This window comes from Lactuca sativa, chromosome 3 (assembly GCF_002870075.4).
Source record: "Lactuca sativa cultivar Salinas chromosome 3, Lsat_Salinas_v11, whole genome shotgun sequence".
In the NCBI taxonomy this organism is placed as follows: Eukaryota; Viridiplantae; Streptophyta; class Magnoliopsida; order Asterales; family Asteraceae; genus Lactuca; species Lactuca sativa.
In genome coordinates, this window is record NC_056625.2 from 14,930,157 (window position 1) to 14,949,696 (window position 19,540).

The 19,540-nt window shown below is 30.4% G+C and overlaps 1 protein-coding gene across 1 annotated transcript; it reads right to left on the bottom strand.

The window, feature by feature from the left end:
- Nucleotides 1-375: 375 nt before the first annotated feature.
- LOC111886512 (uncharacterized) lies at nt 376-19,132 on the bottom strand. Its single transcript, XM_023882766.2, has 4 exons — nt 18,834-19,132; nt 2,317-2,525; nt 2,154-2,248; nt 376-695 (listed from the first exon to the last, which is right to left on the bottom strand). Exons 1-4 carry the CDS (start codon nt 19,130-19,132, stop codon nt 507-509), a joined length of 792 nt encoding a protein of 263 aa, XP_023738534.1. The 3' UTR covers nt 376-506.
- Nucleotides 19,133-19,540: the final 408 nt, after the last annotated feature.

Consider the following 19,540-nt stretch of genomic DNA (forward strand, 5'->3'; position numbering starts at 1 on the left):
TACGGAATAACTACATATTACCTACGGGTTATTTACCTACGCAACACCTACAAAATACATACGAATGATTTTCCTACGGAATACCAACGAACTGATTTTCCTACGGAATACTTACCAACTACTTTACCTACAGATTACCTACCAACAGCTTTTGCTACAAATTACCTACAGATTTTATTTCCTACAGATTACCTACCAACTGTTTTTGCTACAAATTACCTACAGATTTTATTTCCTACAGATTACCTACAGAATATTTATTTCCTACAAATTTTCTATGATTTTTTTTACCAATTTTTATTGTTATATTAAATTTATAATTTAAAAAATATTCAAATTTTAAACTAAAAAAAAAAACCAAATAAATAATTAAAATAATAGTCAAATACCATTACATTTATTACCATTAAAATAGTCACTAACATACCATTCATACATTCAAATATCATTACAATACCATGACAAAAGCTACGAACTAGTCATTAACATAACATTAATTTAGTGTTCTAAAACAAAAAGTAAGAGCTACTTGGTGGATTAATGGATGGATTGATTTGTTTTATAAAGGCCGCCAATTGTCGTTGCACTTGCAATTCCATATCATTTCGCATTTGTTGCATTTGCAAATTCATTTCACTTTGCTTTTCATCCATGGTTTGTTGCATGTTTGACACTTGTTGTCGCAACTCATGTACCTAAATATAGCAAGACAAACACATGCACTTAGTAAATGTAATTCAACTTTAAACCATGATAGCAATGTACTTTACTTTTAATTCAATATAAAAACACACTGATCATAATAACAATGTACATTGTTTTTAATATCCATAATAATAACTTTTAATATGCATAATAATAACATACTATATTTTTATCCATTATACCATTGTACTTTACATTTCCAATCCAGAATATCAATGTAGTTAAATTATTATCAATAACAAGAATTTACTTTACCAAATATCAATAATAACAACATAGTATCATTTTCAACCATAATAACAATGCATTTTACCTAATATTAATAATGACAACATATTATAACCACCACGACTTAATTATATATTTCTTTAATTTTTTGTTCTTATATTTCTTCATTTATTTATATATGTAAGAACAGATTGAGATCAAGGAATTGGTTTGAGTAATAAGGATGTTAAAAAAATCAGCATTTATGTCTGGAGATGGACAGATGTATGTGAAAAAAATTGTTTTTTACAATTTCTTTCTAAAGACAAAAGACATAAAATTGTAAAAAAAATGTAAACTTTTTTTTTTTACAATTCTTGCATTATAGGCTTGCTAAGTTTTAAATTGGTTTAAGGCCTACAAAAGACTATCTTTCTTTTTTTTACAAAACTTAAAAATTTCTACTTGTGTATTTTGTTTGACCTGCTCATAATCGTCTAGCAAAGCAATCTGTTTGATATTCTTTAAAAGCATACTTCAACACTTTAAATTTACAATATAAAGTATATACTAATACACATCTATTAGAAAGGGCTAGAGCATCAAGGGTAAAGTCGTCCAAATAGGGAAAATTTCAAAGTTAATTTACAAGAGCGACACATTTTCAAAGCCAAACAACCAAAACTAAGGCAAACATTACCAAATCCAGAAAAAGAAACACATGTTCAAAGCAAAACATCAAGGGTAAAATCGTCCAAATAGGCAAAATTTCAACGATTGCATTTGGGTAAAATTCCAAATCCAGAAAAAGTAACACCGGATGGGAAAGAATGACATCTAGATAAGCTAAGTAGCAAATTGAGAAGATGAAAATTCCATCCCAAATAGGTGAATACTTCCATTACAGATATTGATGAGTTCTAAATCACGAAGAAGAGAAATATGGACAGGGTTACAGAATTCAGAAGAGGAAAGAGTATCTAATTTGGAGCTTAACTTGAGCTCTGCAAATGGACAAGTTACAGGTATTGCTGTAGACTGATGATTCAAGTTCTCTGGGTCTAAATTTGTGAAATCTACTACAATGGACAAGTTACAAGTATGGAAAGCATAGCTGAAAAAGACAATTGAAATCACAGAAACTGAAATTGATTCTCCAGGGGCAAAATTTGTGAAATGTGAGCAAATTGAAAAATCGGAGTCTTGTAAAAGTGTGAGCAAACTAAAATCGAAATACATACCTGCAGGTCTCGACGATGGGAGTGTGGGGCAGCGACGGTGGTGGTTTGGGACAGTGCCGGTGATGGAGTGCGACAGCAACGGCTGTAGGGCAAACCTGCAACTATTTTGTCAATGTGGGTCGCCGATCGGTTGCCTGGAAATCGCAAAAGTGAAATTGGTTACCTGAAATTGTCGACGATGTAGGTATTGGTCGGGAATCGTCACCGGGAGTGTTACAGCAAGGTCGGAAATCATCGGTGTTAGGCGTAGGGTTTTGTTTGAGTAAGTAATGGATGACTCCACGATTAACGATTAGAGTGGCGGGAAATTGTATTTTGGGAAGCGTAGCAAATGCGTAGGTAAAAGGATGCGTAGGAATTCTGTAGGCATCTCTAATTATTTAGGTAAATTGCAAATACTTGATAATAACAAAAAGAAATCGGTGTCTTTTTTTTGTGTCTAATTTATGTGTAACAAGTTAATATAACAAATATTAATTCCTTGAATGAGTAATTGAATATAATCTGGTCAATACAATATTTAAATTTATTAAACTTTAAAAATCATTTTAAGTTCTCCCAAAATAAAAGTTGAATTTTCTTTTAAAATGAATTTTACTCTACTTTACAAACATATAAGTTGGTGAAAACAAAGCAATCAAAATATAATAATATTGTGAAAAAAAATTAAACCGAAAAAACAATAATAACTTTTATTTATATTATATATATAAAAAATAATAATAATGTTGTAAATAATTAATGAGTTTTAACGATGCATACATTTGTATATATGTTTATGTTATATATAAGTTGGTGAGAACAAAACATTTAAAGTATAATGATTTTGTGAAAAAAAAATAAAACTAAATAAATTATATTTTCCTTTAAAAAAAAAAAAAAAAAAAAAAAAAAAGTTGTAGGTAATCCGTAGGTAAATACCTACGGATAAAGGCTATCCGTAGGTAATCCGTAGGTATTTACCTACGGAGTACCAACGATTTTTTTTTGTATTTTCTATTTTTAAATGGTCAAATGTTGTTTTTTTCGTTTTATTTTTTTCACAACATAATTATACTTTGATTGTTTTTTTTACAAAGTTATACATCATATAAACGTATTTACACTAATGTGCGTCATTAGAACCCATTACTATATATGATACAAAAAACTATTTATGTTTGTTCTTGAACCGTAATTAACCTCATTAAACAAATCCATGATATACTCAACATAATACATACATATCGTTTGTATCTAAATATGTGTACTTATTTGTATTTGTGTATAGAAAATAACTTTTATTTATATTATATATCTAAACGGTGATGATGATGATGATGGTGATAATGATGATGGCGATGGTGATGGTGATGGTGGTGGTGATGATGATGGTGGTGGTGGTGATGATAATGATGGTGGTGGTGGTGGTGATGGTGATGATGATGATGGTGATGATGATGATGGTGATAATGATGATGATAATGGTGATGGTGATTATGATTATGATTATGATGATGATGATGATGATGATGATTATGATGGTGATGGTGGTGATGGTGATGATGATGATGATGGTGATGATGGTGATGATGATGATGATGATGATGGTGATGGTGATCGTGATGATGGTGATGATGATCATGATGATGTAGGTATACATGTTTGTGAGATGTTTTTGAACGTATTCATAAGCATTATAGTGTTAAACCACTAAAACGAGCAATGGATCACGTATGTGCACACATATTTATGAATGATATTAATAACTATAAATTGGTGAAAATATAGATAATCATGTATAATAGAGGTATAAAAAAAATAGAAAAAAAAAACGACGTTTGGTGCCCGAAATATCGAAAATAAGAAAAATTCGTAGCTAATCCGTAGCTAATTAGCTACGGATTAGCTACAGAATTCTAACGGAAAACATATTCCGTAGCTAATCCGTAGGTAATTAGCTACAGATTAGCTACGTAATATGTTTTCCGTTAGAATTCCGTAACCAATCCATAGCTAATTAGCTACGGATTTTTCTTATTTTCGATTTTTGGGGCACCAAACAACATTTTTTCCGCTTCGTTTTTTTCAAACCTCTATTATATATGATTATCTATATTTTCACCAACTTATAGCTATTAATATCATTTATAAAGTCGTGTGCACATACGAGATCCATTACTCGTTTAATGGTTTAACATGTTTATGATCTACAAATACGTGATATACTGAACATAATACATACATATTGTTTGTATGTAAATATGTTTATTTATTTGTATTTGTGTATAGAAAATAACTTTCATTTATATTATATATAAAAAAAAAAAAAAAGAATAATAAAGTTGTAAATCAGTAATGGGTTCTAACGATGCATACATTTATATGTAAGTTTATGTTATTTATAAGTTGATGAAAACAAAGAAATCAACCTATAATGATGTTGTGAAAAAAATAAAATTGAAAAAACAATATTTTCCCTTAAAAATTAGAAAATAAAAAGAAAACCGTAGGTACTCCGTAGGTAAATACCTACGGATTACCTACGAATAAAGGTTATCCGTAGAACTACCTACGGATTACCTACGGTTTTTTTATTTTCTATTTTTTAAGGGTCTAATATCGTTTTTTTCGTTTCATTTTTTTCACATCATCATTATACTTTAATTGCATTGTTTTCACAAAGTTATATATTATATAAATGTATGTGAGAAGAATGTGCATCATTAGAACTCAACAGTATATATGATACAAAAAGCTATTAATGTTTGTTCTTGAGCAACAATTAACCTCTTTAAACAAATACGTGATATATTGAACATAATACATACATATTATTTGTATGTAAATATGTTTATTTATATGTATTTGTGTATAGAAAATAACTTTCATTTATATTATATATAAAAAAAAGAATAATAAAGTTGTAAATCAGTAATGGATTCTAACGATGCATACATTTATATGTAAGTTTATGTTATGTATAAGTTGATGAAAACAAAGAAATCAAACTATAATGATGTTGTGAAAAAAATAAAATTGAAAAAACAATATTTTCCCTTAAAAATTAGAAAATAAAAAGAAAACTGTAGGTACTCCGTAGGTAAATATCTACGGATTACCTACGAATAAAGGTTATCCGTAGGTATTTACCTACGGATTACCTACGTTTTTTTTTATTTTCTATTTTTCAAGGGTCTAGTATCGTTTTTTCATTTCATTTTTTTCACATCATCATTATACTTTGATTGCATTGTTTTCACAGAGTTATATATCATATAAATGTATGTGAGAAGAATGTGCATAATTAGAACTCAACAGTATATATGATACAAAAAGCTATTTATGTTTGTTATTGAGCAACAATTAACCTCTTTAAACAAATACGTGATATATTGAACATAAAACATACATATTATTTGTATGTAAATATGTTTATTTATTTGTATGTGTGTATAGAAAATAACTTTCATTTATATTATATAAAAAAAAGAATAATAAAGTTGTAAATCAGTAATGGGTTCTAACGATGCATACATTTATATGTAAGTTTATGTTATGTACTAGTTTATAACCCGTGGGAACCACGGTTATAAAATTAATCAAACTTTTATAGTAAAAACTAAAAATTATTAATAAGTTGTTTTAAATAAATTATTAATTTAAGAGATATTTTTTATTAGTTATGTGAAATTATAATCATTGATTCAAATAAATATATAAAATTAATTTTTAATATATATTAGATATTTTTTATTTGTGAATTAATGAAAACAATAATTTAAAATTTAAAATTTAAAATAGAATCACATTAATGAGGAGGTCTAATAAATTTAAAATGGAAAACTAATAGATTGATAAGTGGCAACACATTAATCAAAATGTCTAATATGATGACACATGGCAAAAAAAACTACTCTTTTATTAGTATAGAGATAAGTTGATGAAAACAAAGAAATCAAACTATAATGCTGTTGTGAAAAAAATAAAATTGAAAAAATAATACTTTCCCTTAAAAATTAGAAAATAAAAAGAAAACCGTAGGTACTCCGTAGGTAAATACATACAGATTACCTACGAATAAATGTTATCCGTAGGTAATCCGTAAGTAAATACCTACGGATTACCTATGAATAAAGGTTATCCGTAGGTATTTACCTACGGTTTTTTTTCTATTTTTTAAGGGTCTAATATCATTTTTTTCGTTTCATTTTTTTCACAACATCATTAGAACTCAATATTATATATGATACAAAAAGCTATTTATGTTTGTTCTTGAGCAACAATTAACCTCATTAAACAAATACGTGATATACTGAAGATAATACACACATATTGTTTGTATGTAAATATGTTTATTTATTTGTATTTGTGTATAGAAAATAACTTTCATTTATATTATATAAAAAAATAATAAAGTTGTAAATCAGTAATTAGTTCTAACGATGCATACCTTTATATGTAAGTTTATTATATATATATATATATATATATATATATATATATATATATATATATATATATATATATATATATATATATATATAAGCTGGTGAAAACAAAGAAATCAAAGTATAATGATGTTCTTAAAAAAAATGAAATTGAAAAAACAATATTTTCCCTTAAAAATTAATATATATATATATATATATATATATATATATATATATATATATATATATATATATATATATATACACACACACACACACTCACATACATATTGTTCTAAAAAAATATACTCACATACATACATACATAAATAAATAGATACATACACTTACTTATACAAATATACATATTTCCTCTTATTATCATCATTTTTCATTATTCATACATTAAATGTATATTATTTTACCTTATTGATGTGTTAAACGTTGTTTTTTTTTTTTCGTTTGTTCATTTGTTTATGTGTTTAACAAATTCGTTACGATTATTATATATTACATTATGTTTATAATAATAATTATTATTGTTAGTACTATTAGTATGATTTTTAATCTTTTGTGTTTTAAATATTTAAAACAAAACGATAAAAAAAATTTACGACTTGAATATTGAAAAATAATAAAAATGGGAATAATAATAATAATAATAATAATAATAATAATATAAAGTTGTTGGTATTTCCTAGTTATTTTGTAGCTATTTTCTTCTGTTGGTTGTCTGTAGCAATTCTGTAGGTAATTTACCTACAGAATACCTACATGCTTACTTTCGTCGCTATTCCGTAACTATTTTGTAGTTAATTACCAACGGAATACCTATGGATGCGCGTCCATTGTTATTCCGTAGGTATTCTGTAGCTATTCCGTTATTAACTTAGGTATCCCATTCCGTAGGAATTCCGTTGGTATTATGTAGGTAATTACCTACGGAAATATTCCGTAGTTATTTTTTTGTGGCAAAACCCTTTGTTTTCTAGTAGTGCTCTATTTTCTATTTTCTAGATTTTGTTATCTAAACTATCTAATTATAAAGAAGATCAATAAATCTATTGTATTAATGAATCAAATTTACTTTTTTGACATGCATGCTCTACGTGTAATAATAAACGATCAATTTGAGTGCAGTTAATATATTAGTCCATAAATTAATGACTGTATGTTTATTTAACGGGCAATTTTGTAAATGGGAGGTGATACTTTCATTTGGTATTTTTATTTATCCACTTCATAAAATTTATTTTTTCCTCTTTTGCCTTTTAAATATCACACTCATTAAAACCCAATCTCCAAACCTGATGTCATCCTTATTATTTTATCTTCGTTTTTAATTTTGATTTTTCGCGCTTAATTTGGAAACCAAACTCCTGCATTTTGGTTTAACAAGGACCCTTATTTGCTTTTATATTTTACTTTTATATTTATTTTTTGTTTTACTTTAGTTTTGATTTTTTATATATTATTAAAATAAAGCATATATCAATAACATCAATTTTTAATTTTTTTAAACAAAAATTAAATAAAAATCATATATGTATGATACCTAAATTGTACGGTCATAGTATTATCGGAATCAATTAAAGATTTTTGTTTATTTATTAAGTGTCATACGCTACTAAAACGAAATAATTTTTTATTAGTGTTGTAATTTAAACTACTATCACGGTCACAAAGAAAATAATGGTCATGGAACGCAATGAAATAGCAGTTGTCATGATGTAATAGTAGTGGTAAATAAACATTCGCCTTATTTAGATAAGATGCTGCTCAATAAAGATATTCAAAAGGATGCATATTCCAAAAATGTTAAAAAAACAATACATCGAGATAACCGTTATTTCAAATTGTGTTTCGTAACCGCTATGTTATTTGTGACCATGATATCTGTTTAGAATACACCACTAATTAAAAAAAAACTTTTAACTTATAATACACAAACTTAATAAACCAAACAAAATTATTTAATTTATGATAATAATACATCCGTATGTTGTTTGCATCATATCTAATATGATTTTTTTTTAAATTTTTTCCTTAAGTATTTAGATATTATATATATTACTTTAATAATATATAATAAAATCATAATTGAAATAATAATAGAAAAAACAATAAAAGCAAAATTATAAAATAAAACCAATTAAGGGTTATGTTAGGAAACCAAAATCAAGATCGTGAGTTTCCAAATACATTGCATAAAAGTCAAATTAAAAAATAGCAAACAAAATCATAATATGGGGCGGTGAGTAAGGACATAAAAGGAAAAATAAAATTTTATTAAGTGGATGGATAAAAAACCAAATGGAAATATCATTGCACTTTGTAAATGCATATCTTTTGTATATCCATGCGTTCACACTATCACGTTTTTCAAACGTTGGCACAAAAATTTGTCACTGTATTCAAGGGAACTCATATTATTATTTGTTAATTTCATTTTTTATTTAAAATAAAATTGTTTTGATTTTTTTGTTGCTATTTAAAACTTAGGAATACATAAAAACATTTTAATGGGTTATATGTGCCCCTTTTATCCTATCAATTTAAAGAGTAAATTACAGACATGGTCTCTATGGTTTGGTTGAATTCTCATTTTTGGTCTTTAAGTTTAAAATTTGATAGGTTTTATCTTTGTGGTTTGTGAAATTTGCATTATTGGTCCTTGGTCCATATAAAAAAACGTCCAAATTACCCTTTCTTTCTTTTTTCTTTTTCTTTTAACAATTATATATATATATATATATATATATATATATATATATATATATATATATATATATTATTGTTTTTTATTTATATTTTAATAAAATTAATATAGATTATTTATAAAATTATTTTTATTTTTTAAATTAGTTATCTAAATTATATAAAATCATATTATTATTATTTATTTATCTTTGTTTTTATAGTTTAAATTTTTTTTAATTATTTTGACGTTTTATTTAAATATATTTTTTAATGTTTTCTTTGACTTGTTCGTTCAATATAATTATTTTTAATGTTTATTTATTTATGTTTGTTTATTTAATAAATGAACAGATATGAACAAAAATTATCATTCGTTTAGTTAAACGAACGAACATGAATAATGGTCTCATTCATTCAGTTATGTTCGTGAACGTTCGTTTATGTTCATTCGTTTAATTTATTTATATTCATTTATGTTCAATTTTTTTAATATATTATCATATTATATGTCCGTTTATGTTCATATATGTCCAATTGTATTTGTTTATCTTTGTTGATTTATATTCGTTTAGGTTCATATTATATGTTCGTTTAAGTTTATATTCATTTATGTTCAAATTTTTTTATTATATTACCATAGGGACTATTTCTGTAATTTACGTTTTATTTAAGCGTTTCTTTATTGAGAAATCTCAGAAAAATCTTACTATTTGAAAAAACTAATGATTAAGTCTCCTAAAAAAATGAATAGAAAAGTATAAGAAACCACAATTTTCTATATTTTAGTCCATTTTTACATCTTCAACCATTTTAGCCCCTTTTGACTTGTTCATTATGGGACCAAATCATTAATATTTTCAAAATAATTTGAGTATTTCTACAAATTTTCTAAAAGTTTGTATAGAATATATAAACATATTTTTATGTATTTATATGTATTTTTTAAGTATTTTTACATATTTATGTAATTTTTAACATTTTTAAGTTTTTTATATAGTTTTTTATATATTTTTTAAATATATAAACCTATTTTTACACACTTTTATGTATTTTGGTATATTTTTTAAGTATTTATTTACTTTTTAAGTTTTTATATAGTTTTTTTACACATTTTTATGAATTTTAAATATCTAGATGTATTTTTAACTTATTTATACGTTTTTTTATATTTTTATGTAGGCATTTTTTTTATGTATTTATATATTTTTACTTCAAGTTTCATTGTAAACTAACTGTTAAACGTTGTAAATAAAAAAAACACTAGAGTACTTCAAAACAAATATTTTTCAGAATTAACATTGATTGCTAATGATCGTCTTTGAAAAATATTTGTTTTGAAGTATTTTAGTGTTTTTTTTTTCTTCACTTACAAGATCTAATAGTTAACTTATAATAAAACTAGAAGGACATATTTAACAAAAGTAGTTGCTAGCTGGAAGTGGTAGCAGGTAGCTGGTAGTTGAAAGTTGGAAATTGTAACTTTTATTTGTTAGACTGATCGGAGTGGATTCAACATCAATTTTTGTAATCTCGACGAACAGTTGGACGAGGCTGAGGCATGTCGAGCTGGGCTCGACAACTCGATAATGTTTAACGGATGAGAGAGAAAGTTTTCTTTCCTTACCCATTAACTCAAATTCATTTTTTTCAAATAATATCTTCTTTTCATAAAAAAAAACACCCAATTTCAAAAATATAATCATTTTTTTTCAAAATATTCTTCAACTAGAAATACATTATTTTTACTCATTATTCACTTCATTCAAATCTTCTTAATTCAATTCTTCTAAATTTCTTATTTTTCATTTTCTTTAAAACATCATTGCTAAAGGCTCGTGTGGTTCGTTTTTGGTCCCCTGAAGAAAAGATGTTGGCTCATTCATGGGTTGATGTTACAAAAGACCCAATCTACATTAACCTCACTATGACAACCTTTTGGAGGAGAGTCACTGATAAATACAATCGTGAAGCCCTGGTCCTTTGAGGTAAAGAAGAAATATACTTCAAATGGTGGCATGCAAAAGCACTTACAAATCAGTTTAACATTGTGTTTCGTAGGGTGATGCATGAAGCTGGAAATGGTGAAATGAAATACTTTGTTATACAATACTCTTGACGCTTACCGTGTCATGTAAAATGGAAGATTTTTGAAGGAGTGAGGCAAATCTGACGTTACGTCTACGTGGACCGTGGAAAATTTGACACCACCCCCCTCAAGCCTTATATGAGTATTTTGCAAAAGTAGTTGGAAGCTTTTGAAAAGTGTACATAAAAATATAATTGTTTATATATATATATATATATATATATATATATATATATATATATATACTAGCTCGGTATCGTTTTGATAAACGCTACATGAAGTAGTTTTTAGACTTGGAGCGTTTTGTTTAAACTAAAAGCTAAAAGCTCGTACTATCAAACGAATTTTTTTATTTAAATTAGAGTGTTTTGTCAGAAGCTAGAAGCTAAAAGCTTCTAAACACTTACAAACGTTCAGTATCAAACACACTTGAAATAAAACATACATAAATATGTAAAAAAAAATACAAAAATACATAAAAATACATAAAATACGTAACAAAACACATAAAAACATATAAAAATACTTAAAAAGTACATAAATACGTGAAAAGATATACCAAAATACGTAAAAATATTTAGAAGTTCATATAAATGCTTAATAAACGTTTATACATTTAAAATAAATAAAAGCGTAAAAATACTATATAAAAAACCTTTTACATATATATATATATATATATATATATATATATATATATATATATATATATATATATATATATATATAATTACGTAAAAAATACATAAAAGTACTTGTATACATTATATACAAATTTTGAGAAAATCTGTAAGAAAGTTTATTTATTATGTGATATTAATGATTTGATCCCATTACCTGCTGAATGTGTCAAAATGGACTAAAGTGAATAAATTTGTCGGTTGCGTGGGCTTTGTCTATTTATATAAAAATTGAGACTTAATCGTTAATTTTCCCAATATAATAAAACATTTTTGAAGATTTCCCTATATCCCTTTATTTATCACTTAACAAAATTAAATTGTTTTCTTAATTTTCATCGAACCGCTAAGTGTAACACCCTGTTTCTGATCATTCTATGATTCAAAATCGTGGACTATAATTCCGTTATGCATAGGCTTTGGGCCTTTAAAGAAGTAAGGTTTCGGACTTATTGGAAAATGATATTGTTAACAATAGGACCAAGGTCTGGGAATTTTGTATTTGGACCCGAGGTTAGGCTAGGGGAAAATTATGTGTAGGGTCGCTTGTGAGGGCTAAGGTTATTGAGAGGAGGTAGACTTCACTTTGGGAGGCGAAGACGTGAAGATGATGACTTGGGATGAGTTTGTGACCTTGTGTAGGGCAGAGTTTGGACCAACTATTGAGGTGCAGAAGTTGGCGAGGGAGATTCAGGACCTTCGCCAGACGACTGAGACTGTGGCAAAGATCACCGTCAAGTTGAAGGATATGGCTCTTTTGGTTCCACAGTATGTTGCAGATGAGGAGATGAAGAATACAAGGTACCATGACATGCTACGAGACAATATCAGGGAGTTTGTGGGCTTTTCAGCTTGTCGGACTTTGTAGGACATGATTACTAGAGCCCGAGAATGGGAGATTGATTTGGAGCACCCGGTGAAGAGGAAGACTTGGTAGGTACAAAAATTTGGGGGTCATGTGAAGAGAACCAAGAATTCAGATCAATAGTTGAGGGGCCAGTAAGGTCAGGTTCAGTGCAGCACGTGCGGGAAGTAGCCTGATGGGGTTTGACGATCTAGGGGTATGGGTTGCTACGAGTGTGGTAGGGTTGGTCATGTCAGTAGAGGTTGTCCTCAGGAGATAATCCCATTATGTTTTCACTGCAACCAAGTGGACCACAAGTAGGCCGACTGTCCGGGAATAATGAGAGGAGAGACAAGGGCACCTGCTCTAGCCACTCTGAGGATTACTGATGGTTTAGACATTTTATCTTGAGAACCATCATATTCCATCTTGCATACCGAGAGCCATGTTTAAGGGATGTTTGGGTGAGCCGGATTTGGATTTCGATGTAGGAGGCATCGGCCACCGTCTGAAAAAGCTTAAGTGAGAAAAGATTAGTGGACGATTTGATTTTTGGTAGTATCAGCAAGAATTCAATAAATTTGCTAGGTGTGCATGTCAGGTTTTGAATGCAGGATATGTAGGGGTTCTTCATGGTTTCGAGGAAATAAGGAATGGACTTGGTCATGGGTGTAATATTGGTAGTTTCCAAATTCAGACGTTTGTATTGTGGTCAGTTGCAGGTTCGCATGGGAATTATTGTAAGTGTAATCAAGTCAAGAAATCGGTTAGTTACCCGTTGTGATATTTGAAATGTTGCTCTTCGACACCCGATAGGTCCCTGAGGACTTGTAGTGAGGTCAACGGGAAGTACTTGAGATGGTAGAGCTCGATGAGATTTCAGTAAAGATTCATCTAATTTTGGAATGCGTGTGATCGTCAAGATTGGCTAGTAATGGAGTGCTAGTTCTTGTAAGTTTAGGTTGTCAATACCTTGAATTGTAAGGTTGAGAGATGGATTGGAAATCCACCAAATATTGTGGATTAGAAGGGCGCACTCGAATCCAAGTGGGGGAGAAACGGTTGGTCTAAGGGTAGCACAAGAATAGGCATTTAGGGTTCATTGCACATCAGTAGTGATGCTTGGTAGATATGTGATCAGGATCAGGTTGAGGGTTGTGTTAGAGCCTCTCTGTCTGTTCTTGTCTGATTCAGGCTTTATGGTTCGAAGCATAACCTAAACACCTTATTGGGTTATGGTCGGAGGTGGGTTCGACTCTTGATGAGTATGATTGGTATAATAGATAGGCGGTAAGACCATGGTGGTACTATGACAGTGTGGAAGTGTTGTAAGAGTATGTGGTATCCATAGCACTCACCAGGATGATAGGCAGTCGTGGAAGTGTTGTAAGTCTGCGATGGAATCATAGCATTCACCAGTATAAGGTAGGTCATTGTTTGAGTGCTCGATTGGACTGAGGAAATATCAGTGCATGCCTAGGTCGAGGCGGATAGTATTGACTAAGAACCACTCCTTGAGTGGCACAAGTATTGTTGGATCTTAGGTAAGGTGGGGCCGTTCGATTGTGTAGTATAGGTGAGATCCGGTGGGATCGGTTTGATCAAGGTTTTGGATCGCGTTTTGAGTGGGATGACTATGTGGTCAGTGGTTGGTATATGTGCAATGGTTAGGTCCGGTGGCCAAACATGAACCTGAACCAGAACCTCATCCTCGAGTGCTCACTACCGCGAGTGATCTCTGACATAACGAACTCGCATATCCTCTCATCAATCAGCTCATCACCATAGCCCAAACATGAACCTGAACCAGAACCTCATCCTCGAGTGCTCACTACCATACTGAAAGGTAACCATACAAACAATCAAAACAAACCCGAAGAATTACTCATTCTACAAGCTTCTTAGAATCCTCATAACTTTCCTTGATTCGAGTACGGATCATGTGCTTTCAATAGTACGAGCCTAATGTCACTTTCCACACCTATACGTGCTTTCCTCAAGAATTATCCTGAATCATCTAAGTCATCTCCTTATAATGATAATCACAAAACTCGCTAAACAACACACGCTTCATACCAAAGCAGTCCACGGGCTCTCCTAGGGTTCCCACCCCACCCTGTCATCGGCTACGGAAGGACTCCTACTAATTTCAGCTAACTACCTCATGGATACAATCTCATGTAACAAAACTTAAATAAATTTTCAACTAATAGATCCTGCACTGCAAGGGTTGGACTCAAATAAGGGTTGCCCAATAATGCCAAATCAATCATTCTAAAACCATTTAACCTTTGTGGCATGTAACTTAGTGTATTCATTTAATAGTTACCTAACATCAATATAATCCCTACAAAGCACAAAGCAAGCAACATTCGAGCAGTAGAACTATATAGGTAACAAGGCATCATAAATGCATCTTTCTTAATAGGCATTCTAGCATGCAACGCTGGGTAGATCCTTATTCTAACTTCTAACATGTATATTGTACTATAGCACATGTAACATATCCATGTTTATGGATATTTTAAGAATCACTTACTTGAGTTCAACTGATTGTACGCATTGTACCAATTTTTCTTAAAAATCCTTTTTTTTTTTTTGGAAAACTCATTTTATTTTAAAAGATTTTATTAAATCCTCAGTTTGAGTTGAGATACACCTGAGAGTGTTCCCTAATCCCTCAAACCAAGGCTCTGAGACCAACTTGTAACGTCCCAAAAATACTAAGTAAAAATTACATTTTAAATAAATCAAACCATTTCATTCGTTTGTTTCAAAAGACAATCATGATGTGTGTTTGAATCGAGTAGTAAGAACAAAATCAAGAACAGAAATCGTCAAGAACATAGGATTAAATAAGTTCTGTTGGCTCTTATTAGTCTGAACAAGTATACAAGTACAAGAGAGAGAAAAGTGTGTGAAGTGCTCAAGATCTCCTCTCTACTTCTATACTGACCCAATTTATAGGGTGTTATAGACTCACAAAAAATATGTAAGAACTAGACATTATGCTTCGACATCTAACATTGCCTTACAAAATACATACATTACGAAGTACAATACTTCGACACTACACGGACCTAAAAAGACTTCGGCACCTCACTAGTCATTTCAAACCTAACAATTTCCTCAAAATTGTCGAACTCATGCCATAATCTTCTTGGTCTGGTGAAGTATTCTTCGAACCGCCATATACGAAACGATAGTCTTTCGAATTTCTGCCTTATCAGCTGCATTGGTTAGTTTGCAGTTGTTGAGATGTCACACCCCAAAACCAAGAACGGCGGAAATGTTCTGGGGCGGAGGACGTCATGTACAGTATCACAACGATGTAAAGTAGTAAACAAGCAACAACATCATCCATTGCATTAATAATATAATTATTATACAAATGTGTTCTGTCAAATTTTGATAAACACTAAAGCATAAATCAAAATGAAAGATGAGTCTTCAACAAGCTCCATCTTCCCTAATCCTTGCATCGGTACCTGTCTATGATGACCTGAGGATACAAGAAATTTTGAAAGCGAGTATCAGCTTTGAAGCTGGTGAGATCATAAGTATTTTAGTGTCTTAATTTGTATGTAAGAAATTGTTTGTAAATGAATTGTAAGTATGAAAATGTTTGTAAAATAACTGTAAACGTTTGAAAACCCTAGAAATCCCTATGATTCGTATTATAACAGGGAGTCTTCTACCAAGACTTAACTGATCTTTATGTAGCCTTCTACCAAGGCATCTAGAGTCTGTGTGCGTCTCTTGTAAGAGTGAGTATTTCTCAAGTCTGACTATCATTAACCAAAAATATAGTTTTCTACATTACCGTGCATCGTGTGAATATTCACAAAGTGAATGTAATGGGAAAATGAAATAGTACTATGGTGTAGTACCGAACTACAACTGTACCAATTACCTTAAGTCTAGGGTTATACTTCTAAGTACTGTAGCATTTGTAATAAATAACTATATCGGTACTCAACTGCCTTATTTGAGGGATAAGGTATAATGTGATGTCTAGATCCCAGGCTGTATGCTCCCCTATTAAAGGGATTTTGGGACCTACCCACGACCCCTGCATATCTGCAAGCCGTGAGCATCCACATTACTATGATCATGTATACTCGATATAACTATCACAATTGCGTTGTGATTCATCAGTATAGTTAGATCCTAAACTGGGTCCATACTATAGCACCTAGTGACATCTGTTCTATGTATATGTAAGTGTACTCGTGTAAGTGTAATCATGTAATTGTACTCATGTAAGTGTGACCATGTAACGTATCTATGTAATAGTATAGTAATGTACTGATATGTTCTATCTGTAATGTATGTTCTCTCTATCTAACAAGTATAGTAATGTACTGTAATGTTCTAGCTGTAATGTACGTGCTCTCTATCTAGCAAGTATAGTAATGTACTGTAATGTTCTAGCAAGTATTGACTCATGAATGAACTGACTCATTGTATGGTATCGCGTTCTAGTAATAGTTCTAGTATCTTCTTAAACTACCCGCATGGTAGTTTACTAGTGATCTAACTGGTACGTATGGACATGGATATATACCCTTGCTACCCAAGGTCATGGGATGAACTGGAAGGGCCTTTATGACTATATATGTACATATGTTATATAACTAATATTTAAACGACCTTCGGACGAGTACCCGATATCCCACCAGACCACATCTCAAGCGCGAAAAGGAAATAGGGTGGATAACCTTCCTAAGTCTTTTAAACATTTCTTATATAACTATACATATAGAGGCATGCAATTTATAATATAGAAGCATAAATAATTTTTGTAAAACCCTTGAACATAATTATTATCTTAAGAAAAGATCGACTTGATGTCAATCTATAAAACGGTTTGAAGGCATGGGTTTGATAAAACGATTTAGTATAAAGAAACATTTGTTTGAAACACAATTGTAAATAAGTTTGAAAAGTAATATACAGAGTAAAATGTATAGAGAAATAAGGAGTTTTAAACACATAAAGTGTTTATGAAAGACATTTGAAGGAAACTGTTTAGTAAAACGGCTAATGAGTAGCCAATCATTTGAATGCTGCTTATTAATCACATGTGCTTGATATAATAACTAGCATTATTCTACTTGTATCCCCCCCATATAACATTTGAAAATAGTTAAAACATTGATTAAGGGGTATGAACTCACCTGTAGTGAGTGGTTCTGCTGAAAATGTTGGATCAGTTGCTAAGTATCAAGTGGTGACTTGAGTACACACGCGAATCCTATTTAGCATATATTGACACATATATGAATATAATTAGTGTTATGAACAACTAATTAATGAATTGGGACCACCTTAGGGACTAGTGAACACTTATATTGAAGTGTTACAACCATAAATGATTGTACGAAGGGTTAAAAGGCTATATAAGGGAGTGTATGGCCAAAATACACACTATATGTGTGTGTGCGGCCAGGTGTGCTGCCAGCATATGTGTGCGGCCAGGTGTGCTGCCAGAAGCATGTGCTGCCATAAAACATGGTGTTCTTGGTGTTCTTGGTGAAAGATGTTACCTTTCCGGATGATACTTGAGAGGATTTTCAAGTCCTAGCTTTGCAAGAGTGTAAGCAATGATCAAAATGACCAAGGATAGTACTTATAGGAGGGTGTGTGCGGTTGGAGGTGTGTGTGGTTGGCCTGTGTGCGGCTGGCTGGCTGCACACTCTAGTGTGCGGCCACACACACCAGGTTTGGTGTGTTTGGCCCGTTTTTCTAATGCTACTCCCAATCTAATCCATCCTCCGACACGTAACTCAAATATACTAAGTTTTAAGCACTTTTTAAGCACTCTTTTAGACCCAAAACTTCATTATAAAATAGCAAAACGAAGCTAACTTTAATTACAATGATGAATGTAAGTTAGAAATTTAGGGTTGTCACATGAGACGAATTAGCAGACTAGTATATTGAGAATTCTCTTACCTCTCTACATCACAAACTTGGAACAAAAACTTGGTCAACTTCCCATTCTTGCTTTTTCCATCAACATAATCTTTGAGATCAATCTTCCCTTTCAACATTGACTGTGGAACCTTCGAAATTCTATTCACAGCCATTGCCAGCTCGATATCAGTGACAGTTAGGAAATCATAGTAGTTATCAACGAAAACCTTGATATGAGCGAACCATATAAGGAAATCATCCTTGTTATTCACTTGAATATTCGAGACATCAAAAGTGATTAGAATCTTCGACACATTGATTAGATCATTCAAGTTCATTAAAGGGAAGTCAGCAATCGAAAAGTCACATATTGCATTGTTCGCTCTGACCACAAAATAGCGAAAATTTTGTAGTAGACCTTCGAACAGATTCTCTCTTGAAATATTCAACACCTTAACAATCTTTACCGAAGACCATACTTCCTATCCTTTCTTTCCTAAGGCTACATGAAATCTCATCTTCAGTCTCTTATACTCTTCTTGGTATTCAAACTGATCATCCAACTTGTACTATGTAGAATCAAACAACATATGATTTATCAGAAAATCCAAATAATTAAAGTCATAGTTATCAATCTCATAACTCTTCTTTGGATTATTTTTTCCAAAATCATGCTTATTCCCCAATAAAACAACTTTTTTAATTTTTTCATAACACCGGTGTTTGCTTGGATCACCTTTGTTTAC